General features: G+C 30.3%; 1 protein-coding gene across 1 annotated transcript in view; it reads left to right on the top strand.

Annotated features, from left to right (window-relative positions):
- Positions 1–26,543, top strand: part of LOC115967287 (cycloartenol synthase 2-like) — a 45,783-nt gene extending 19,240 nt beyond the window's left edge. Inside the window, exons 3-19 of the mRNA XM_031086365.1 lie at positions 535–720; positions 3,950–4,039; positions 5,304–5,498; positions 8,746–8,830; positions 9,534–9,700; positions 12,049–12,237; positions 18,015–18,128; positions 18,282–18,404; positions 18,490–18,612; positions 21,971–22,069; positions 23,124–23,180; positions 23,262–23,308; positions 23,604–23,747; positions 25,157–25,334; positions 25,602–25,676; positions 26,060–26,143; positions 26,410–26,543. Coding sequence (XP_030942225.1) covers positions 535–720; positions 3,950–4,039; positions 5,304–5,498; positions 8,746–8,830; positions 9,534–9,700; positions 12,049–12,237; positions 18,015–18,128; positions 18,282–18,404; positions 18,490–18,612; positions 21,971–22,069; positions 23,124–23,180; positions 23,262–23,308; positions 23,604–23,747; positions 25,157–25,334; positions 25,602–25,676; positions 26,060–26,143; positions 26,410–26,532 — 2,079 coding nt within the window. The 3' untranslated portion in view covers positions 26,533–26,543. The remainder of the gene's footprint in view (positions 1–534; positions 721–3,949; positions 4,040–5,303; positions 5,499–8,745; positions 8,831–9,533; positions 9,701–12,048; positions 12,238–18,014; positions 18,129–18,281; positions 18,405–18,489; positions 18,613–21,970; positions 22,070–23,123; positions 23,181–23,261; positions 23,309–23,603; positions 23,748–25,156; positions 25,335–25,601; positions 25,677–26,059; positions 26,144–26,409) is intronic.
- The last annotated feature ends 357 nt before the right edge of the window (positions 26,544–26,900 follow it).

Genomic DNA, 26,900 nt, shown 5'->3' on the forward strand with positions numbered 1-26,900 from the left:
CTACACATAAGCATCAGATTTGAGAAGTTTGTGAGGATATATGTATCCATTTAAAAAGAAAATGAATCTTGAATTTGATATAGAATATTATGCGCATGTGTAAGTGTTCTATTCAACCTGCCTTTTATTCTATATAAATTTGAAGTGAATGCTCAAAACTCAAAAGCATTGATTTGATGAAGAGAGAGACTTTTTACAAAACATGTCTTTCATGAACATATGTTTTCATTTACACTTATTAGATTCAGGGATCTAGCTAGGAGTTTAGCTTAGGGGAACTAAAGTATAATTGATTTTTTAAAATTAGTATTAATAAAATTTCGACAAGAAAATTAATAAAGCTGCTACTAATTATACTAAAAGCTTACAAACTGATGTGATAATTATATTCACATCAATATCTTAATAAATAAATAAATAAATAGATAAATAAAATTACAAAATTACTATCAATTTTACAACATAATATTTTCAAATTGATATGACAACGAATGTGTTCCATCCCTAATTATATTTCTTAATATTAATTTATAGTTTGCAAAGGAGAATCCATGTGAAATGGAGATACCTCAGGTGAAAGTGAAAACTGAGAAAGAAATAACTGACGAGGCAGTGGCAACCACATTGAGAAGGGCGTTGAGGTTCTACTCAACTCTGCAGACTGAAGATGGGTTCTGGTCAGGTGACTATGGTGGCCCCTTATTTCTCTTACCTGGCTTGGTAAGCTCCTATTTTGCTTGCCCTCTTTCTTTAAAGTAAAACTAAGATCAGCTATCATGTAGTGTATGCCTTTCAGATTAGTCTAATACTCAGCAAAACACATATTGGTGAACTTAAGAAACTTGCAGGATATACTTCAAAATAGGTTTTCGTTATTGTTCTCTTTATTATTTTTATTTTATGAACTAGTAATGGTAATCTACAGTTATAGTGGACTTCTCCCTTAAATCCTTATTTTTCCATACATATTGAAGTCAAAGCCCTTCCCTTTTTAAAAGGAAAGAGGTGTCTTTTTAACCAAAAAAAAAAAAAGGGTCAGTTTTAAAGTAGTCGATTAACTTTTTATTGAGATTTTAATTTTTTGGAGAGGGTCAATTTTACAGTTATTTTTTTTATCTAATGGTTTATAGAGTGTTATGTTATTTAAAAATTTTAAAATCTTTGGTAGATTTTGTCAAATCCAAATCCTTAATCTTTTAAATCTATTTAAACAAGATATTTGGGTTTTAATCACTCAAGTCGAAATCTTGCTACTCAAACGCACTATATAGAGGAAGATTAGGTAACATAATTTTTTTTGGAAAGGGGACTTAGAATTGTTTTTGCTCAACAGAAAATAAGGGGTGTGGTGGCAAAACTTTTCAATTTATAATTGAATATGTAATAACCCCCTAAACCACACATCCTAAACCACATTGAAAGGAAGAAACAGACTATAAGGCGATTAGATGGTTACTTTGCCTACATTCTAATCTACCATATCAGATAAATGTGAACTATGCACTACATAAAAATGACATGGTCAGTATTTTCCTTTGAAGGGTACGACCAAAAAGAATTTTACATACTACAAATGCCGAATGAATAATGATGCAATATTCATATCAATTCACCGTAACAAAAGTACTAATTTCAATTATCTAAAGAAAATTTTCATTGAATTAGCATTCTATTGCCAAAGCAACTAATTGGCTATCTTATAGTCGTTTATGCATAGAGGGGTAAAAAAAAAAAAAAAAAAAAAATCAAAGACAGGCCAAGAAGACGTTTGAACTAACTCTTTATGCTTTGTTTTATTTTATGGATATAGCTAAATACATTTTAATTTTACAAATTGACCCCACTTCAATATCTCATACTATAATTGCATGACAGCTTACATTTCATGACTTCTCACAACTTTTTCTTCTATTTCACACTAACCCTCATCTCACATGAATGATAAATTGCATTATAAATCTAATTAGTAATTCACTATTATATAAGATAAGATGTTATTCTCAGAATACTAATTAATTATTTTTCTTTCTCTTAACTTTGAGGGGGAAACATAGAAAAAAAACATAAAACTGTTGAACACTTACTATACGTAAGATTTCACTTACCTGATGCATCTTGAAAGATTAAGAGAACATAAAACATCATATATGCATAAATAAAACTTGTAAACAAGTCATTGCTTCCCAGCTCATCTTAAAAAAAGAAGAAGTAAAAATTACTTATGTTTATTAAATGTTCTTCTCTTGTACGGGAAAGAGAGAGACATATATCTTTTAAATCTTTTATAAAAATATATTGATGGAGATGATGCTTTGACAAAGATTGAACGTAGAGCTTATAAACTTAATTTAATTTTTTTTTTCTCATTTGATTGTAAACTTTTCATTACATGTATGTATTGATGTTCTTCTCTCTTGGTCCCAACTCCCAAGCCCATCTAAAAAAAGGGTATAAATCACTAACGTTACGTGTATGCATTGATGTTCTTCTCTCTTGTACGGAAAGGAGAAAAATATTTCGTTTTATTTTTATTATTATAAAGAAAAATATTTTGATGGATATATGCTCTGATAAAGATTGATTGTCGAGAGCAAATATTCTTCACTATATATAAATGTCAACCTCTCATTTCAAAGGAAATCATGCAAAATTTTACGGGATGTTGATCAAACACATAATGCATATAGTTATATCATATTTGCAATCATTTTATTACATGCATACATTTCCTCTCAAAAGAAGAAGAAGTGTTTTTGCAATAATACACTAATCAAATAAATTAAGAATACGATATTTTTAGCTCCTTTTATGAAAAGAATTATTGTACAAACTCTAAATTGTCATTATAAATTAAGAACCAGACCAGGCTTTCATTTTTATTTTTTATTTTTGTTGAGAAACAAGCTTTCATTTTAGTGGAACATCACGTGTACCTTTTCATTATGGTCCCCTCACTACTAGTCGGCCTCCCCCTCCAACTTACAGTTATTTTTTTTCAAATAAATAATCATCAAATATGGATTAATTTAATTTCATAATCATATTTAGTCATTTTAAATAACAATTATTTGTACTATAATATAAATTATTACCATAAAAAGAATTAAATATGTACAATAATATATTTCTGAAGAAAGCAACTTCTGTGAGGGTTGCCTGAACATTATCAATCCATGTTGATCAATCTTGCCTCAAAATTATAATTATATATATATATATGATATGTACGTATGTATATATATATATATATATGTATGTATAAATCTTATCGAAACAAAAAAGAAAAAAAAAAAGAAAAAGAAAGAGAAAGAAGAAAATGGTACCTATATTATTATTATTATTATGTGAATGGTACCTATATTATTATAACTTATTAGTATTTTCTATTTCATAAAGCTTAAGATTTGGATTCAACCCACCCTAGGTGGGGAGTTTGTAGTACTAACTATTAAAGGTTTTTCTATCATTTGTAAATTAAAAAAAAAAAAAAAAAGGCAACTTAGTAATTAAATTTTTTTTTTTTTTGCTCGAGCATAAACATATTAAAAAGGTTGACTGTTTTTAATGACAATATTTTCAAACATTCTTAACAATTTGCCATAATTAATAATTTGATGAAGTGGTTAGTTGTAAATAGTGGACAATCACTTTTATATATATCTACTATTTTTTTTCATTAATCAGATATAGTTGATTATATTAAAATTACGACAAAAATTGTGACATAAAAATGTACATAAACTTTCTCTATTTTCAACACAAATGAAAGTCAAACTTTGGTGGGTAAATCCCTACATGCACCATATATGAATCTTGGAATCCAATGCTTATTGACAAAAATTTCAAATCTATGTTATTTGTAAGAGGTTGGCTGTGGATATATCAATTAGATTATTAAAAAGTTGGTGTCTTACACACAATAATAAACACAATCATTTGTCATATATAGGTAATTGGCTTATCTATAACGGGGGCCCTTAATGCAATCTTGCCTCTTGAGCATCGACATGAGATACTCCGCTATCTCTACAACCATCAGGTATATTGTCTCTTTTCAAATATGGTCTTTATTTTGGTTGATTTTGATTTTGATTTTTTTTATTTTTTTTTAAATTTTATTGACCAATGAATATTGAATAGGCACAATAAGCACAAAAATAAGGAAGAGAAAAGAAAAAAGAAAAAAGAGAAAGAGCAGTCACTTTAGTTATATATAGGACAAGAAATAGTTCAGAACAAAAAATGATCAAATAAAAATATTAATTAATTTGTTCTTTTATTGGGCAATAGACATTTGACAATGACATACAGCCTATAAAAACTAATAACCCCCCTTCTTTTGGGGTATGGAAAGAAAATTCCAAAGGCACCTGATCATAGTGAATATACTCGATCTTTCCCTGGCCAGTTAGTTTATATTGATTTATAAGCAAGATTTGAATAGAATGGTTAATTTTATACTAGTTTTATAAACAAGATTTCCATATCGGGGAAAGAAGAAAAACATAATTATTAGAATAAAACAATAAGTGGCTGACATAATAGCCCAATTTAAAGATAGCCATTTTTTTAAAATTTTTTTGAGAAGAAGGCTGTAAATTTTATTAAGTAATTCAGCTATATCTACTAAGATTACAGCATTGAGATTGAGATCTAAAGATAAAAATTATTTAGCTAAATTATCTAGTCACTTTGACCCTAACTTCCTAAACCTAGGTTTAAACTTATTTATATAATCTGGTCGGTTTTATTGTCTCGTTCATTGGGCTGATGGCTTATAGGTTAGAGAGTAATTACTTCAAATTAGGTTACATTAATCTTAGTAAGTACATAGTCAATGAACTCTAAAATCTAAATCAAATGGTATCTCATACCTTCATAAATATATGGTGAACATGTGATTATGCGTTTAAGACGCTCATCACCCTGTACATGTGTTATCCATTAAAAAATGAATAAAGAAAAAAAAAAAAAAAAAGAGGTAGTAAATTCAAATGTGATAATTTTGAGCTCAAATTAAGGTGCTGATTTATTTGTCTTCTATAAGAAGTTAGAAATTGAATCTTTCCTTTACAAAAGCTAGTGTTCATCGTGCAAACTATAAGTTTAATGGGTTTCAATTTATGTTTTTTCCTTATGAAAAACAAGCATGAGATGGTAGGAACGTTCTCTCACTCGGTTAGTTACGTACACAAGTAAACCTTGCATGACCTTTAGCTAAGCTCAACCTTAATCTTCTCTTTTTTAATGTGATTTTTTTGGGGGGAAGATTGAGAATAACTTTATAGCTAAATGGGTTGCAGAACATTGATGGAGGTTGGGGATTACATATAGAAGGAACTAGCACAATGTTCTGTACAGCTCTCTGCTATGTCACCCTAAGATTGCTAGGTGAAGCAATGGATGGTGGGGATGGTTCCATGGAGAAAGCAAGAAAATGGATTCTTGATCATGGTGGCGTCACCTACATTCCATCATGGGGCAAGATGTGGCTTTCAGTTAAGTATATACTTCTTTATCATGTCCAAAAATCAAATATAAAGAATAAATAAAAGACTGTACATTTTTCTGTTTAATTATATTAGATTAGCAAGTGGTCCTAGGTTTAGACGAATACTTAAAACCTTATAATCATTGCAGTTATCGAGTACATGAAATATATATAGATAAAACTTAAATTATTATTATTGTTGATGTCATCTTGACTATAATTATCTTTCCTGTTTATTTTAAATATTAGATTGTTTTTTATTCCAAAATTTAGTGTGGGTTAAAAAGTGGTTCTTTGTTTCCAAAAAAAAAAAAAAGATTATTTTTTATTCCAACATTTAGTATTAGACTAAAAAGTGGTCCTTTCTTTGAAAAAAGGAAAAGAAGAAGGAGGTGGACCTCAATGTATGTAGGTTTATTTATTTATATTATTAAGAAACATTGTATGTAGGTCTTGCTAGATAAAATTTGATAATTTCCATCACAATTATGATTACACAAGTGATGACGTCACTTAACTTATCCTCTTTATGGCTGGAATTATATTATAGAAAAATAATATCAATTATATAATTATAGTCACAAATCTAAGTCAAAACCTGAATTCTGAAAGTTCAATAAGTGTATAAAACACTATGAACATTTAGACCCCCAATTTATAAATAACCAATTCATGCTTAATGTCAAACAATTAATGTGCGGAATATGAACATAAGCTTAAAACAGAATTGATAAACAATCTAAACCAAATAAAATCACATCCACAGTAGAAATTAAATGGAAAAGATTAAGGGAAGAGAGATGCAAACACAAGGACAACGCACGATGTGTTATCGAAGAGGAAACTGAAGCCTTCGGCGTAAAACCTCTCCATCGCCCTCCAAGCGGTAAACAATCCACTAAAGAGTGTAGTTGGGATACATGAATAGCAGAAGACCCTCCAACCCTAATCTACCCAATGTACCTAAACCCTACAAGCTCCTACTCCAACGAAGTTGCGCCGAACCTATTTCTTCTTTAGTTTGCCGGATTCCGCTACTTGACCATAGTATCTACCAATATGAAATTGGTCCATTTTTAACTGCTTCCCAAACACCAAATGGCCTTCCCACAGATATGAGTATGGTGAGAAAAGATTTTGGTAATGTACCTCTTAAGGATTTGACAATGGAGAGGAAGAGAGTAGAGAAATTTGAAGAGTCTCTATGTGAAGATTGTGGATGAATCAATCTTGTTTTTCTCTCAAAATTCTCTCTGGAAGCTCTCTGAATATCGTGGGTATAAGGGTATATATATAGTAGGATGAGAAGGAATGTAAAAAGTCAGTTTTTTCCAAACATGGTGTTGTGGATACTTGACCTCACGACTGGGTTGAGTCGCAACTTCAAGTCATGACCTAACGGTTTGGCTAGCTTGGGACTTTTGCCTTGTAGTATAATAGCTGGTGTGACTCTTCAGCTTCTGGCATGCTTGGCACGTGTGCAAATTTTGGCGGCTTGCAAGCCGCGAGCCACCCGCGAGATCTAGTCGCTAGTCTGTGCTTCTTTGCACAATCTTGAGCATTTCTTCACACTCTTTCACACACTATCCTTACATGATTCCCACCTAAATATAGGGTTACTAATTGCTAACACACAAGCAAATTTAGCACGGAATAAAGCCAACAAGATGGTTGATAAAATTCAACTTTACAATCTCTCCCTTTGGCTATTCCATGACAAAACTCTAAAATAAACTCTAGACTTAACATGTGTGTTGGGAACAGTTGAACAAAACTCACTCACACCTAACTCTAGAATCTGATAAGCTCTTGAATCATATGAACAAAAATCTCCTAAAGCATAACAACACGATATCATCATTGTATGCAGAAAAACTTGTAATAGCATATGAGACAAGCACAATGCGATCAAGCAAAATGGAATGAGAAATAAATCATGACTTGACCAAACAGGTAATCACTATAAAATAGTGACTACAATGCTCATTCACACTTGGAATGAACATCCGGACATACAAGTTAATAAGCTCAATGCAAATCACTTGCATGTCCAACATTCAACCAATGCACAATACATAAATTATATGCATTTAGGAACAAAATCCTACTAGGGCACAAGAGTGAGAATACTTAAAGAAAATGCAAAATATTTAGCTAGAAGTATTAGGCAACAGAACATAAGGGCTGTATAGCAAGGCACAAACCATAAAAGCCTACAAACACATGGAAACAAATCCTAAAAGCTTACAAAAGCAACATGGGCACAAACTACCATAAACATAGTTCCATAAATTACTGAAATAGCATAAGCTAATAAGAAGCAAAATGATAAACAGAAATATTGAACGTAGGCCTGCTTCAATGCCATAGAAATACATTATAATTTATCTAATAACCCTTCTTCTTCTCTAATGACCCAGATAGCAAGTCAAAAAAAAAAAAAAAAAAAAAAAAAAATAAAACAAAACAAAATATGAAACTGAAATTCATGAAAGCAAAGGAACAAAACCTAGAAACTGAAAATTCCTAATAACAATTTAGTTAAAATTTGATACAAAACCCAGAAATATAAAATTCCTAATAACAATTCAATTAGAATTTGATCTTCTAGGTTGTTTCCCTGATTTCAATGAAAATCCCTAGATTGACAGCAAACATAATTGAAGACAATAGGGTAAGAGATTAGTTGAAAATTACCGAGAAAGAACGGCCTGATATCAAGAGTTCCTAGAATAGGCTTTTTTCGTGCTTATGCTGAAGGCCTCTTCATCTTCCTTCCTCCTTATTTTGAAAAAAAGTAGAATGAAAAATGTCTCTGAATTCTGATATTAGATTTAGCGGAAACCAAGAGAAAGGAATTTGGGAGACGTCATCTGCAAAATCGTGTTTTGAGATTTTTATTTTTATTTTTTATGCCCAATCAATATAGTCTTTACCATTTTGCCTCTTTCTCTGTTTCTTTCTTCGGGTCCCAACCTCTTTCTCTATTTCTTTCTTTGCGTCCCAGGCCTCTCGCCTCTCTCTATTTCCATTTATGTGTACTCTTTAATTTTAACAGGTTATTTTTTATTATTATTTATAATGAGAGGCTTTAAACGGTGTGTAGCATTGCCAAACAACATAATTTATCACTTTTTAACTTGTACGTGGCTGAATTTTAGATGGACATTTTTCCTACATTGCAGCACCTCCTTAATTGCAAGAAAAGGCTTCTACTATTATATATAGTATATAATTATTGAAAAAATTTGTAGGTACTTGGGGTATACGAGTGGAGTGGCAACAATCCATTACCCCCAGAAATATGGCTTCTTCCTTACTTTCTTCCTATACATCCAGGTTCTTCATTTTTGTCTTTTTTTTCCTTTCATTTTTTAAATGGGGTTTCTTTATTGTTTGTATTTATTTATTTTTGGATAATGTTTAGCTACAAAATTAGTTGTAACCTTAAATTACAAACCTTACTCAATATTTTTTTATTGGAAGTGAAGTTTGACAAATCCACTATTAGATTACATTTATTTCTTATATCTTACATACTTACAAAATTTCTAGTAAATTAAAAATCAATAACTATGTTATCAATAAATTGTTTCAATTGTAAGTTTTTGTAATTTAAAATTTGCATAAAATAGAAGTTTATAGATTATGTAGTAAATAATATTCAATTCACACAAAATTAGACATGTGTTTAAGAGCATAAAAAACATGTAATTTAACAGTTAAATTTTCAAAATATATATTAATATATATTTTATTTAGTAAGATTGTAGTCTTAGGCTACAATCAATTTTGTAGCCAATCTTTGTCTTTTTTTATTTTTATTTTTTATGGGCCTCCTACTTTCTTTCTAAATTATTATTATTTTTTATGGGTCTTTGACTCTTTGTAAATTATATAATTGCACATGCCATGAAGTGTGCACCCTTAGAAATATTTAAAAAATAGGGACAACAAATTTCTTGCATCATCCAAAAGAAAGAAAAAAGGAAAAAAAAGAAAGAAAAGAAAAAAAAGATAACATGGAGTACAATGCATGCAGGACGAATGTGGTGTCATTGTCGGATGGTGTATCTGCCAATGTCGTATTTGTATGGGAGGAGATACGTGGGTCCCATCAACAGTATTATTCTCTTGCTCAGAAGAGAGCTCTATACTCAACCATACCATCAAATCAACTGGGATCAAGCTAGAAATTTGTGTGCTAGGGTATGATTTTTTTTTTTTTTTTTTTGAAGAAAGAAAATACATGAAGAATATGCAAATTATTCCACAATTTTTTTGCTACAATTCTAATGTAATGGATTGTGAATGGTTGTTTATCACTTATACATGAATTTATCCTTTTTTCGCACTACTCACACTTTATCACATTACAGTTGTGGCAAAAAAATTGTGTAATAATTTGTGGTTTTTTGAAATCTGAATTGCGTGCCTTCGGTTGATAGAAATTTGATTATTGATGATGCCATTTTTTGTTCTTTTGGGTGGTGGGGCGACTCTAACCAAAATGCAAGACCCATCTAGTAGTGTGCGTTCAATTGTTTGATTGATATCAGCCTGAATATTGATGATAGCAAGTTGATTATTGATGATGCAATTTTTTGTTCTTTTGGAGGGTGGCGGGGGATTCTAACCAAAATACAAGACGCAACTAGCGTGCATTCGATTATTTGATTGATAGTAGTTTGACCATTGACGATGCTTGTTTTTTTTTGAGGGGCCGGGGTATGAGAGATTATAATTAAAATGCTTCACTTCATTAGGAAATGAAGCCAGTGATGAATTTAATCATTTAATTTTAAACTCCCTCCTTCAAATGTGGGTATCCTTATTAAGTGGGTCTAGTGCATGACTTTTTATTATTATTTATATTTTAAATGGAAGATAAGGTGGAGACACAAGATTGAAGGTAAGACCTCTTACTTTGAATCACTGATACCATGATAAATTATCGATTGATACTAAAGTTTAAGTTGTTAGAAGTTAAATGGTAAATTTAATTATTTAATCTAACATAACTTTTTAATATTTTTGAATTAAATTCATACAAAATAATGAAATATGAGAATAAAAGAAAATTTTTACTTGGATTTTATTCCAAAAAACAATTTTTTAAAAAGTACCAACTGAAATATTTATTTGACATAAAAAATTAGATGAAGTGTTGTTGTTGTTGTTGTTGTTGTTATTTTTATTTTATTTTATAAATTTTTATTTTTTATAATTTGATATTTGAAGGAGGAGAAATTTGAATCTTGAATGTCTCACATAAAAATACCATAAGATGCTAGTTGAGATACAAAATTCTTATTTAGATGAAAATAATATGATAGATTGCCACCTAACCTTTGTCCATATAGAAAGGCCAAAGAGGAAAAAAAGAAGAATGTGAGGACCGCAGGATATTCGTATTCCATCCTAAGTCAAAAAGGTCAAATAATTGAAATTAAAGTAAAAGACGTCCTTATAACCAATATATATTTGAAGTTTAATCAGATGCACACTTGAGGGAGTCAAAATGCTCATAGATGCAACCAAGAAATGAATGAGACTTTGCTAAAAAAAGAAGGAAAAAAGCAAAAGAAAAGGAATGAATGAGACAAGCTCAAATCCCACGGTTACAGCAAGATATTTTTTATATTCTTAAAATTTTAAACTGAGGTCAAAAGACAAACACAAAGTTGAATGCCATTCCCCAGAAGAGGAACAAGTAGAACCTTGGTGATCAGATGATTATTGTTTAAATGAACATGACGACTTGGCACAATAATAATGTATATAAAAATTAATAAAATATATGTATAAAATATACTAACTATTTTCCAAATTTTAAAATCATTAACATATAAAAGATGAGGTGTGGTTAGGGTAGGCCTGAGACTCAAATATTCTTATTTATTTATTCATATTTATGAAAGAGACTAAAATATTCTTGATATATTATAAATACCAAAAAGAATTATTGTTACCTACCTAGGGAGAAAAAGAGAGAGGAATTGCTAAGATCTATATCTTTATAATTTAGTAGTTTGTAACAGAATTACCCTCCAAAGAAAGAAAAAAAGACGGAAAATGAAAAAGTGTTTTTATATATCTAATATCTCTCCTCCTTAAAAAAGATAAAAAGATATAAAAAAAAATGTAATTACATTTGTTAAATTTGCCCAAAAATAATTTTTCTTTTTTAAGTTTAAAATTGGTCATTTTTGTCCAATAACTTTGCCTAGAAATCATTTTAATTTTTTAACTTCAAACTTAAAAGGCTAAAATGAATTTTAGGTAAAACTAGTGGACTAAAATGACCAATTTTAAACGTAAAGAACTAAATAATTTTTGGATAATATTAACCGTTGTAAATTACTTTTTTGTAAAGGAAGAAGTGTCCAAATAGTTCTGGACTATGGGTTTAGGGGTTATAACCATCATAAAAGTCCATTTTACAATGATATGAACTCCTAGTCCCTCTGGTATGGGCCTTGTCCTCAACCTCAAATGCAACTTGTTAAAAGAAATATAAGGAAAAACCTTGTTTGAACAAGATGATACTTTTACAGGAGGACCTGTATTGCCCACATTCGAAGGTACAAGACATGTTGTGGGGTTGTCTTGACAAGGTTGCGGAACCTCTTCTAATGCAATGGCCTTTCTCAAAGCTACGACAGAAGGCTCTTGACACTGTGATGCACCACATCCACTATGAAGATGAAAACACTCGGTATATCTGCATTGGTCCTGTTAATAAGGTATATACTTTTTTCCTTGTTTATGAAGAAATGAAAAGCTAAATATTGGGGAAACATTGGTTTTGGACTGAGCCTAGGGTTGTGGTCCTGTGGATATTTAACCCTCCATATGGCTATGCATGCTTATGCACAAAAGTTAGAACCGCTAATTTCTAGGTGAGTAAATGAGCCGAGTTGAAACAAGTATTAAAAGTTCATGGTTTATTTATTTAGTTTTATTTCGAAAATGAAACAAGCTCAATCTCATTACTAAGTTAGATTACATATTTAAGTTTGATTCATTTTCTCGTCGAACAAACTTGAGCTTGGTTTAGTTTAAATTAATTAGAGAAGTTTAGTCTAAGTTAATTAATTCTCTAAATCTTATTTTGAGAAAGGAGGGAAAGGGGGGGGGGGGGGGGAGCACTACAAATGCAATTTAAAAATAAAATCGAAGTAACTAAATAATGCTGGGCCTCTTAAGCAGGCTAATAAGCTTAGATGAGTATTAAAAGTTCACGATTTGTTATTTTACTTTATTTCAAACATGAGTTGAGCTTGAACTTGAGTTGATCACTAAGTTTGCTTATACATTCAAGTTTAGTTCATTTTCTTTGAAACAAGTTTAAGTTTCTTTACAAGCTACTTCATTGACTTATTCTTTCTCCATATATAGTAAAAATCACGATAAGTTTTTTTGTATAATGTTTTTAGGCGAAATTACATAATTAGTCCCTGAAGTTTATTCTATGTGCGCAATTGATTTCTTAAGTTTCAAGTGAGCATAATTGGTCCCTTAAGTTTTCAAAATGAGCAATATAAGTCATTCGGTTAACTTCCGTTAGTAGTGTTACTTATGTGGCTAACGGAATAATAACCTAATATTTTTTAAATGATGTGGCATTCCTTTTTATTAAAAGATTACAAAATTAAATTTACACATAAGCAAGAAATTAGACCATTCTAATTCAAATCTTTATCCTAGCCCAGTACAAAATGATCGACGGTGCCATGGCAATGTCAACGTAATGGAAAGAAAAACTTTATTGTTTGACGGTGGAATTGTTTTAGTAAGACTTTATCCAGCACCATCGATTATGTGCCTTGGCTTTAATCGGATTAAGACAATTGCAATTGTCTTAAAGAAAAACATTATTGTTCGATAGTGGAACCTTTATGCAATTGTTTTAGAATGATTGACGTTGCCACGTCAGACGAAGGCAAGGTGAGTTTGGTGTACAAGCTCGAAGAGATCTACGAGCTTTGCAGAAATACCAAAGAAAGCCAGAGAGTAGTTAGACTAAAGTTCCCCCAAAGAGTAGTTAGACTAAATTTCCACCAATGTAGTTGCGGACCCAAGTTTGGATGAAGTGGGGTAGTGGGTCCCACAGTTTCATTGACAAGAGACTCCCAGGAACAATGCGGTTGTAAAAGGTGGCCCCATCCATGTTTGGTGGAGGATGGTCCAATGATTACTCAGGTCGGGTTCCGGTGATGGGCCGACAGAAATGTGGCCAGCAATTTGGAACTCAGAGAGAGTGAGAGAGTAAAGTGGGGAGGTTCGAGTTGGAATAGAGTATTTGAGTTGAAGATTCCGAATATAACTGGTGTGTGTAAATAATATGTGGAGTGTGATAACAAATGAAGAGTGTGGTGGACAATTGTATTTGGGATGATCTAAATCTAATTCAATAGCCATTGATGGTATTTAATAAAAATAAATGTCACGTCATTTAAAAAATGCTAGGTTATTATTTTATTAGTCATGTAAGTAACACCGTCAATAGAAGTTAATCAAAGGATTTATATATTACTCATTTTAAAAACTTGAGAGACTGATTGTACTCACTTAAAACTTGAGGGATTAATTATGCATACAGGGTAAATTTCAGGGACTAATAGTGTAGTTTCACCATGTTTTTACAAATCCATGCTAATAATTATTAGCAAAATTATAATTATAATTATATTAATGGAATTAATTAGATAGAATGATTTTCATTTATGAACTTATAAAAGTTGGATTCATTAACTTTTATTATTTAAAAAATATATAATTCCTACTATGGAATTGAGTATCTTACACAATCTAGTCTCAAGTTTATATATGTATATATTTATAAACATATATAAATATAAACACATTATACTATGTATAGTATATACTCAAATCAAGTATCATAGTTATGTTTGAATTTGGGTTATTTATTTCCGAGTTAAACTAGTGTTCTTCATCATAGTTTGATTTATCTAGAGTTTGTTTGGATACCGCTTATTGTTGAAAATTGAAAACTGAAAATACTGTAACGAAATAATTTTTAAATGTGTGAATAGTGCTATAAAACCCAATTTTAAAGGTTTTTTTGGCTGAATTTTGTACTCGTGGGTCTCGTGAATAGTGTACGGAACCCACCATTTTTTAGCAAAACACAGAAACGCACATTCAACATGCGTTCCAAACACACACTTATAGTCTATTGAGTTGTATCAAAAGCGGAGAGGGAAGATTTTATTTTATTTTATTTATTTTTATTTTTTTTATCACGGGAAAGTTTTTCCAACCCACATGGCTTACTTAAAAGTCATATGACTTCTTTAAATAATTTAATAAATAATGTGATTTCATACACATAGATTGTCTATGAATACCATGTAATCATCTCTTCCAGCTTAGTTTGGTGGAAAACTACATGTTTCCAAGAATATAACCTAATTTCAGCATTATTATTTTGTTTATCAGCTGTGTTTTCTCTTTCTTTTTTCTTTTTTTTTTTATTTTTTTATTTTTTTATTTTTTATAAATAAAATTGTCTTTGTGTTAGTTTTAATATTTCATGTAACTACCTCTTAACAAAGAATACTTTTGGACTCTCTTTGGATCACAGCTCACAGGCTTCCTCGTCCCCATGATTTTAATTAACTATTTTCTTTTAATAAATGACTTGGTTTGTCTTCTAGCTAGACAAAGTTTTTTTTGTTAATTGTTCCTCTTAAAAAAAAAAAGTATTTTGTTAATATTATTCTAGTTAGCGTGGAAGTTCACATTTATGACCCTTCGTTTTGATTTGAGCCCTCTCTTTCTTTATTCAATTTGGTCATTCCAAACTCGAAAGCCAACAACTGCTACAATCTAGAATCCAGCATTGTTCACACAAAACCACATATATAATTATATGTCATAGTATATATATGGTGAACATTATATGAATATATATATATATATATATATATATATATATTTATACACATCAACATTTTCAAGACATCCACATGAGCAGTATATATATCGAGATTGGAAGCTATGCTATACGGTTATACCCACAGGATATATTATATATTACAGATTTGTTAAAAAAATTGATGTGACAGTGTGTTCCGTACATTTAATTCATAAAAAATGGCACTACATTAGTGCCTTCTATAATTTCTATTGGATATTTTTCGCTACTTTATTAGTTTATGTAATACTTATAAAATTCATTTAAAAAAAATACAATTGTACCTTAATAAACAAATATTTTGTGAAGGTTATATAAAAGATAATCTTTCTGTTATGAGTATATAAAATATAACATTTATAAAAAAATAAACAAATTTATTTTTTTGGGACAAAAACCTAATCCTAACGCATACTATGTGTTACATGTATTTTGCAAAAAAGAGTTTCCATACCATTTTTAAAAAAAAATGGGAAATGTGTCGGATTCTTTTATGGTGCACTCATCATGGTAGGCTTGAGATAGAAATGGTGTAATTTTTGAAAATTAATAAAAATTTTGTTGTTTGTTTAACAAAATTACTATTTCCATGAACATCTCAATTTTTATGAATGGCGAGAATTCTAACTCTCACATTTTAGATAAGAACAATTCTCGTATATCTTGTACACAATTACTAATGTAGTACTTAAATCAAATTATTTTTCTTGTTCTTTCTTAAAACTAACTACATTAGAATTGAATTTAGAAGGAAAAAAAAAATCTATTTTTCATCAAATAGTATGTTTATCAATGTTCAATGGTATTTTTTATATTAAAAAAATGTCCATAAGGATCAATATGAATTATGTAATTATTAAAATAAAATGTTATATGTATACACTGATTTTATACAACGGAAATTTTTATATTTTAATATACTATGTTTCTATAATATGATATAGACTTGAATTCTAAGGATAATTTTATTCTTACAATTAGTGGGGGCATTGGAACCCAGTTTCTTCATTAGGAGACGCGCAACACCATTGAACAATAAGTTCCTTGCTCAAAAGTGTATCCAAACAACATACATATCAATTCTCAGAAATTGTAATTTTGTGAGTTTAAACTCTCAATGATTTATAGCTTTCTTTAATTGAAATTCTCAACAACGAAAAAGCTCCATTAAAACATTCATTTCCATAACCGTTATAAGTTTTTTTTTTTATTTTTATTTTTTTATTTTTTTGGAACGAAAACGAAAGATAACCGCTATAGGTTTTATTTTTATTTTTTATTATATACAAGATAGAATTCTACTCTAGCCTAATCTAAATGTATATGTGTGTGAAACTCTCTCCTGGAGACTTGAACCCCGACCCTTGCCCTTCACACCCCACAAGCATTTATACTTGTGGAGTGACCATCGCACCAAGGGTGTCCGGTGGTGATAACCGTTATAGGTTTTGATATCCTTAATTTTTGGTAATTTACATGTAAGGTTTTGACTTTTTTTTTTCTTTTTTTGAGAAGAAGGTTTTGACTTTAGAGAGAGAGAGAGAGATATAGAGAGAGAGTAAATATATGACATTCTAAGTTTAATGTTTTAATTATAATAAGACCATAAAAACACTTGATGTATGAAGAATATGCGATTATTTTGAAAGAATTAAAGAATACCCAAGAATGATTCGTGTGTCTCTCTATATATATATATATGTGTGTGCGTGTGTGTATGTATGTATGAGCAAAACTTAAGTATAGTACTTAAGTGCTGTTCCTTAGATTCCCTTCATAAGATTTTATCATGTAGATTTTTTCTCATGGGTTGAAAGTATATTTTTTAGTTAAATAATCACATAACAGAATTTGAAGAAAGGAACCCAAGAAACAGTACCTAAGTTTTGTCATATATATATATATATATTTGTAAGGAGAATGGTTCATGACTTGTTGCAATCGACTTTAGACTTCCTACATTAAAGTATTTGTATTATTCTTTGTTTCTCCCCCCCACCCCCAAAAAAAATTTGAAAGCAGAAAAGTTTTCATAAATTTAATTACCTCTACAACCAATGAGCTCCACTTATTTGTTGTTCTTTTCTTTTGGTTTTCTTTTTGATATTTTTAAATACACTAATGTAAGGGCTACTAAGGCCGAAATTTTTTTTTTCAATCAGGCAATTCTCTATAACTAAAATCATATGTTCAACCAGCCAATTTCACGTAAAGAAATTTGGAGATATTGGAATGTCTAGATACAAGTTAAATTTCAGCTTAGTTTTTGTTACATTTTTATGAAAAATATAGAGAAAAGAGAGCATTGAGAAAAGAAAAAGGACGTTAGGATTACGAGGTTCAGCTTAACCGCTTATGTCTATAGAGGAAGCTTATGTCAACTATATCTTTACTATAATTTCAATTTTTGTTACAATGAGCAAAATATGGGGTATTTATAGGAGACTAAATATTAAACTAACCATACAATAAACCATTATTAATTGACTTACAAGTAAAATACTTGATATCTCTAACATTAGCTATTGGACTTGATATCTCTACAGTTTTGACGCAAAACATATTCCATTATAAATACAGGTACTAAACATGGTCTGTCGTTGGGTGGAAGATCCAAATTCAGAGGCGTATCAGTGTCACCTTGAACGAATCAAAGATTATTTATGGGTAGCTGAAGATGGAATGAAAATGCAGGTTCTAATTCAAAAGCTTGTTCCCATGTGAACTTAGCTTTTCTATATTTCTTTATCTTGGCACCAAAATGTTCAACTAAGTTGAGGAATGAGAAAATATTTTTTATGAGGTGTGAGATATGACATTGATGTAAATTAAATGTTTCAATGATAGGGATATAATGGTTCTCAACTATGGGATGTGGCACTTGCGGCTCAAGCAATCCTGGCTACCGACCTTGTAGAAGAATATGGTTCAATGCTTAAAAAGGCGCACAATTTTATAAAAAATACACAAGTAATGCTACATTAAAGTTTAAACATAAATAAGATTAATCACCAAAAAACTATATTCATTTTGTAATTTTTGTTCGGATATGAAGGTTAGAACAAACAGCTCAGGTGATCTTCATTACTGGTATCGCCATATTTCAAAGGGTGGATGGCCCTTCTCAACTCCAGACAACGGTTGGATTGTGTCAGATTGTACAGCTGAAGGTTTGAAGGTAACCTTTTGTCTTACATAATCTTAGATTTTACTGAGTTGTTCTGTCAGCTGAACATAATGCGTGATTTGCGTTGTAATGATGCATGATTTAAGCTCTAGTCCAGTGCATTAAACCCATTGCGATGCAGACATGTAGTTGGCTTAATATATTGGGTCCAGTCTGTGATACATTGTTTATATGGGGAAACATAGGTACAGTTTCATATGTACTATACTTTAAGTTACATAATTTAATACCAACACATCTAAAATATCTAAAAGATGAAATGTAAAATTTATTATTACTATGTCCTGTTGAGCTGCATAGAATTTCAGTTCATTTTTGTTCACTTCGGTCTATTTTGGTCCAATTCGATTCACTTTGATCCATTTAAGTCCATTTAGGTCTAATTTAGTTTGTTCAGTCTACTTTGGTCCATTCAGTCCATTTTAGATTAATTGACCCTGAATAAAACTCTTTAGTTTTGGGCTAAAAAGTATAAATAAAATAAGCATTATAAATTAAAGATATAAGAGATCAACGGATAAATTTTTTTGCGATTGAATAAGAGATTTGAGATTTAATCCCCGCTTATATCAAAAACTAATTAGTGTCTTGATTTGATGATAAAAGAGCAATCATCACGAGCGAATGTCCTAAATTGAAACTACATCTAAAAATAATTAGAGATATATATAGACCCTAAAAATGCAATAAAAATGATAAATATCCAAAATATCACATTAAAATTCACGTTTCAACAATATAGGCATTATATTTGGAAAGAAAAAGAGCTACAATTCTAAACTTATATAATTATTTAAATTTAATGTAACACGTTACACATGTTATAAATATATAAATATTATAATTATGCAATTTAAATCTTTTTATTAAATAAAATTTTTCATATGTGTATATATATATATATATATCACTATGTATTATTTTTTATTGCAAAGTACATTATATGTTTTATTACATAAAACATATAAAAATAGGAAATGCTTTTAAATAACACATACACTATTTAACTTACAAATTTTACATTGTATTCTTATAAAATAATTATATCATATTTTATCATGCATCACGTGGGTTTGCGACTAGTGGTTCTAATTATATTGACCAATGTTGTCAGCTACTTAATTAAATTCAAATACATATTTGTAGTGATCTATGCAACATATACATTATTATATTTCTTAAAAACAATTAAATTCAATATAGTAATGTGTTTGAATTTAATTGAATAATATAAGGTAGGGGCATAATCGGTTTGGTTCTGTTGGTTTTCTTAGTGTTTGGCCAACCGAACCAAAATTTTCGGTTTGTAAATTTCTCCACTGAAACCGACCAAAATAATTTGAAATCAATCAGTTTCAGTTTATTTCAGTTTTGGTCAATTTTCGGTTTATTAGCTTTAATCTCATAAACAATAGCATTGATTCAGTATTAAACAAAACCCAAAATACAAATAAAGAGAGGGTTATCAAGATTTTCAAAACCCTAACTTTAATCACATATAAAAAACAAAACAATAGAGAGTCATAGAGAGAGATAGAGCTGTTGAACGAAGCAAGTCAAGAAAGAAAAGGGAAGAAAGAGAGAAGAATCATACCAATGATCAAAAAAAGCCTCAAGCCATTGATCAAAAGAGAGTGAGAGTGAAAGAAAGGGGAAATCGACATGTGGAGGTTAGCGGCAGAGGCAGAATCAAACTGTAGAGTGGAGTGTGGAGGCGGAGGTCGTTTGAGAATGAGTGAAAATTGAAAAGTGTGAGGTTGTGAGCCATGGGGTATGTAGGGTAGGGTTTCTAAAATTTTTCTTTTGTTTTTACTTAATCTACTGTGTTAATGGGGTTTAAATAGCAAGAGGCTCAAACGTGTGGGTTTTAAAAAAACAAAAAATGCCAGACTGATAGGCTAAAAATGTATTGGCCTCTTTGGTAAATTAATCAATTAATTAGATAAGTTAATTAATTAGATTCAATTACATGCAATAAGCGTGATAACACAAAAAAATCACCAACTAAGTTAAATGCAATGGATAATAAATTTGACACAGCTGATTTGTTTACGAATGAGGAAAATTATTGAGGCAAAACTCCACTGAGTGAATTTAAGGTCACCACTCCCGATAATTCACTATTATCAAAACAAGCGGTTACAAGTAAAAGGAATCTCAGTATCTAATACCAACTTACAGTTGAACCCTTACCCTAATATACAATTAGACTTGTAATGTAGTGACAATCTCTCATTTCAATGCACGGCTCATAGTACATGACTAACCAATTGATGCATGGATTCAAGTATGTGACTAATACACTAACTTGAGAAAGATATTGGTTGTAAAGTTCTTCTGTTCATCTAGACAATGAAGATCGAGAAGCTCATTGGTTATAAATCCTTTGGTACAAAAACGTAACAGCTTCTACAAAAGAAAGATGAACTAGGGCAAATTTGTCTCCAGCCACAATTTGAGTGAATAATCACTTTGCATTAAGTTGCATCACCTTTGACGCCCGTTAAAATAATCCTTATATATGCCTACGGTTGTGAGAAAAGAAATCCTACACAAATAACTTGGATATGCATGAAAAATAGATCTGGAAATCTGAATTTCGTAATTCTCGATAAATATAGCTTTTGTTGAGAGCTGTCAAGAATTATACATTAAATCTTGATAGATATATCTGTTGAGCTATCTATCGAGTTTTAATAAATAGCATTTCTTCACCTGTTTCTTAGATAGACTTGCATGACTTCAATACTAGATTTGAACTCTTATTCCTTAAAGTATTAAACACATCCTAGATCTACCAAATTACAAGTAAAGTGCGTTTTGTCAAAAGATTAGCCAATTCTACATGACATATGTTCTAGCAAGTTCCACATATGTCCTAACACAGATGTTTGCAAGCTGGAGGCCCAATGTTTGCAAGCCCAAACGTGTTTTATATTATATATGTAATACAAAATATATTATTAGATAATTCAGTTCGGTTTCGGCCGATTTGGTGCATGCAAACCTACTACTGAAACCTAAACTGAAATTTTCAGTTTCTATGAAATGGTAACTAAAACCGAACTGCATCGAAACCGAACCGAAATTTTGGCAATGGTTTGGCCAGTTTCGGCCCTTTTTTTGGTTTCTCGGTTTTCTACACACCCTTAGTTTAAGGTATAACACCTAAAGTATAATTTTTACCCTTGTTTATAAAATAACATTAACATTATCATTAAACATAATCAAACTTATAAACGTACATATATGCAAAGCTAACCCTTTGTTAACTCATTATAATCTAATATGTAAATGATATGATTCATTATGTAATTTAACAGTTTTGACATATTGAAATCATTTGCAGTCAGCACTTTTGTTATCACAAATGCCGTCTGACATTGTGGGAGAGGCAATAGCAGCAGATAAACTATATGACGCTGTTAATGTGATTTTATCACTACAGGTATAATTTAAATCATAGTCTCTTGAAATTGGTCTTAAATTATAGTCTTTTGTATATTAATTATTGTGCAAAATAAAATCAAGTCAAAATACAATTTCAATTCCTGCATTAGGAGTTAGATTTCAATTTTATCTATATGTTATTGATTGTTACAATTTTTTATTTTAAAACTATACCTTACTGTCATTATGTGAACGACAATTCTTAATGTGCAGTCGTTTCTTATGTATGTTCTTATAATGCTGAGACCAACAGGTGGCTTAATGTGTCACGTCAATATTATAATAGCATGCTAAAAAACATATTCTTGAAACAATAACAATATATATACATACATACATATATATATATATATATATATATATATGTCAACACGCATGCTATTGATACCTAGAATTATAATTCATGAATCAAAATCATAAAACTATTTTGATTAATGAGTTTAATTTGACCAAGAAAAGGGAAAAAGGGAGATTCAAACTAAAGATCTTTGCTTCAAGAAACATGGTTTTCAGCCTATTGTATTATCCATGTGATTTTGTCGGAATAAATTGGTCTTCGAATTGTTCATTTGAAAAAATTGAGGCCATTCTTTTGGATGATTATGATACTTCTCACAACTCTTGATTAACGAGGAATAATATCACAATTTTTATTCAATAGGATACCAAAAAATTATGGATGGTGGATTTATTCCATATTAAAAACAATAGTATGAAATCTTTTGATAACATGGATTTGTGTTCAAGACAATTGGCCAAATCCCATGAAATCATTTCTTAGATGTTTATTGATATCTTCTTTAGACAAAGTAAATCGATTAAAATTCCTGAATAATTCATATCACATATGTTTCGATTATAATAAAAGATTTCATTTTAGTGTGAAAATGGATATGCTAATAATTATAATTTTATATTGAAGAATTCATCAATATAATTTTCATTTGTAACAAAATATTTTCTGTGTTTTATATAAAAAACTGTTTTCTTTTAGGAGAGAGTCTATTTTACACGAATTGAATATGAATATTTGTTTCTTCTCGGCAATATAGAACAACAATGGTGGGTTTGCTTCATACGAGCTCACAAGATCTTATGCGTGGTTAGAGGTAAGACATTCTTTTCTTTCCAATTTGGTTTGTAATATTGAATCTTGCCCATGGTTTTAACACATCATGTTTCTTTCATAGATGATCAACCCATCGGAAACGTTTGGAGATATTATCATTGATTATCAGTAAGATCGACCATGCCTACAATTTTACTCAGGAACTATCATGACTTTCATAATTATTATGATTTATTATACTAGTTACTAACAAGGCGGTTTTTCTTTTAGCTCCAATTTTAATCTTTAAATAAACACGTATTATTTTTTCTTATGTATAAACTTAGTAGTCTTTAAATATCAATGTAGACATTATATATGTACACAGCACACAACTCTAGTTTTTGTATAACATAACTAAAGGTTTTGGAATTATCTTATATTTCAAAATTTTGATTTATAATTTTCTTGGGTCATTATGTAGGTATGTGGAATGCACTTCAGCAGCTATACAGGGTCTGAAATCATTCGTGAAACTGCACCCTGGACATCGGAGGACAGAAATAGAAGCATGTATAGCAAAGGCAGCTAATTTCATTGAGAGCATACAACTACCTGATGGCTCTTGGTTTGTTTTCTCCTTTGAGATCATACCACTCACATTATTATACATTAGTTCAGATTTTGTCTAGATGAGCAGAGGGGGAGCAAATAATGGGATTCCAAAAATATTCTTTTGGAATTATATTTTTAAAGTCCAAAAATACAGAAAAGAATTATAGTAAATTGCAATGACTCACAATCTCGAAATACTAAAACAAACATGTTCTATAATATTATGGTGAACTATCACTTATCCTAAAAGCTTAAATTATTAATAAATGATAATTTAACCATTTAATCATTATTTTAATTAACACTTTCCTATGTGCGGATCACGTTTCTTTCCTTAATAAGTGGAGTCCAACATGTAAGATTTTTAACATGTATATATAAAATATTTTAATAATTACAACTGGAGAAAGAGAAATTTATAAACGTTAATTTTCCTAATAAAGGAGAGCAAAATTCTGTCATTAAGTTACAAAACTTTTTCTGGATTTCTAATAATTTGAAATGAGAGATAAATGGGAACATGATTCAAACTCAAGATACTTACTATGATAGACCAATATACATTGATAAACTACCATTTATTCCACAATCTTAAATGTGTAGGAAGTTGTTAATTTTTTATGATTTAATAATTTTTTCTTAATAACCCACGCTTTAAAATACTGCAAAGAATAAAATTAATACACATCAGTGGAGCTAAAATTTTTAGCATTTAACACTTCAAAAAACTATTTTATCTATTTTAACACACAATTTCACAACACACCCTACATCAATGGTCTTATTTTTACCATCAGCCAAATACTATTTATTTAAAAAAAAAAAAAAATTTCTTTCTCACTTTTTCTCTCTTCCTCTCTACCTCCAAACCCAACTTAGTGATAAAGTAATAATTTTATTTATACCTTCTTGTTACAGTGAACTGCTAGTCTTGACTGCTCACTGTAGTAAGAAAGCAAAAAAATTTGCCTTTGGCTCCACCAATGTTAGGCACTTACTTGGAGTTTAAGGTGGAAAAATAGCTAAAAAGCTATTTTACCACCCCCAATAGTGATGCTCTTGTATATAATGTAAACATGCATAACTTGAATAACCTTTCCAAACGAAAAGCCAAATCCACTACACAGGTGGCCTAGTTAGTTCATAATATATAGCCATTAAGTTGGGCATTCACGACCATAATTTGTTAGCCAAAACCTGGTAAGAATCAAAGCTAATTACTAATAATTGGTTACTCATTGGGTAAACATAAGGATTTAGCTAATTAGGCTCTTTGCAACCTTCCTATCCTTCTTGACCTCTTCTTGGACATGAACTAGCTTGGTTACTCTTCAAGCTAGGTTTTGTATTGCTGCTGTAGTTAACAAATGTTTAAGGTGATTTCTTACCATTGAGCATGACAATATATAGTTTCTAAAATAGGATTGGATCTTGGGGAGTTTGCTTCACCTATGCAACATGTTTTGGGATAAAGGGTCTGGTGGCTAGTGGTAAGACCTACCATAACAGCTACAGCATTAGAAGAGCATGTGATTTCTTACTTTCCAAACAGCTTGATTCAGACGGTTGGGGAGAAAGCTACCTGTCATGCCAAGATAAGGTAAAAACCATTTCAAGCATTGTATTTTAAGAATTCTTTTAAAACACATTATTTATCTTGAATTTTTGGAAAAAGATTAAGCTAATTAATGACTTTAGGTGAAAAGTAAGAACGTTAAAGAAAAGAGTCACAATGAGGTCCCGTATGATCCAATTTCACAACATAATTTAGATCATTGTAAAGCTGAATATTCAGTTCTGGGTACAAAAACTAACCTACGGCTCATAGTTTTTCTACGTATTTTAATATCTTATTACGTGTGAACAGGTATACAGCAGTCTGGACAGAGCACATATAGTAAATACTGGATGGGCTATGTTAGCTCTTATTGAAGCTGGCCAGGTACGATACAATGTTTTATCTTTTTTCCATTCACAACGAAAATTCATCTGTCAACATGCCTAGAATTTTTAAGGTTCAAAAGACTTTTACATTAGTTCTATCGAGGAAAACGAATAATATAATATAATAATAAAGAGTACATAAAATGTACTTGGGAAGGCAAGGAAGATCAAGAATGTGGGTGATTAAATCTGGGAAGAGATGAATGAGAAAGCACCCGCGCAATTCGTCTCAACCTGGGTAACTAGGTCATGCACAATGTGGTATCATAGTTTCTACTATTGCACAAATTAATGTTGCATATAGGATCTAACTCTCCAATTAGTAAGTAAGATAACACTAATTTGATATGTTGGTCTTTTTGTTACCAATTTGATGGTTAGGCCCAGCGAGATGCGACTCCCTTACATCGTGCAGCCAAGGTTTTGATTAATGCACAAATGGAGAATGGAGACTTCCCTCAACAGGTAAATTTATACAAAACAAAAAGAAAAGGAATGTGTGACTATTTAAAAAATGGTCTTTTAGTTAGGAAGTTTAGTTATCGAAGGAATAAAAATCTTCTGTCTAACTTTTTATATTCCATTTTTTGCATTCGAAAAACATTGCCCTTATTAATTACATACATATGCTATTAAATACTCAGTGAGGAAAAAATTGTTTCTTAACCTTCAATAAGTGATACAAATTCTACTTCTTGTACATTATTAGCTTTGTTTTCTCCAATCTATAGGAAATCATGGGAGTTTTCAACAAGAACTGTATGATCAGTTATTCAGCGTACAGAAATATCTTTCCTATATGGGCCCTTGGAGAGTACCGCAATAATGTGCTTCTGATTTCTAAAAAGTGGTAAAAGTATTAATCAAGGCGGAGAAGTGCTTGTGTGTATGTGTGAATAATTATGTAAAAATGGATGATGAATTTCACTCTGTGGTTTTTATGTTGGTTTTTCTTTTTTCGACCTTTTTTGGTAGGATGTGTTAATTCTTCCTGTGTACACTTAAACTTACAATTAAAGTTTATAAGTTCATTCGTGATAATTTTTTCTTTATCTTTTTTCAAAATATGTAAAAATTCCTAATCCCATAATTAAATCACATATTTACAATTAGTTGAAATCAAAACATTCTCCTTAGAAACCAGGGGAAATATTAATAGTTTACAAAAATGTTGTTTCGGCAATGATAGTGAACTGTCTGTTATATATTACTAGTTTCGTAA

The sequence above is a fragment of the Quercus lobata genome, chromosome 11 (assembly GCF_001633185.2).
Source record: "Quercus lobata isolate SW786 chromosome 11, ValleyOak3.0 Primary Assembly, whole genome shotgun sequence".
NCBI lineage: Eukaryota > Viridiplantae > Streptophyta > Magnoliopsida > Fagales > Fagaceae > Quercus > Quercus lobata.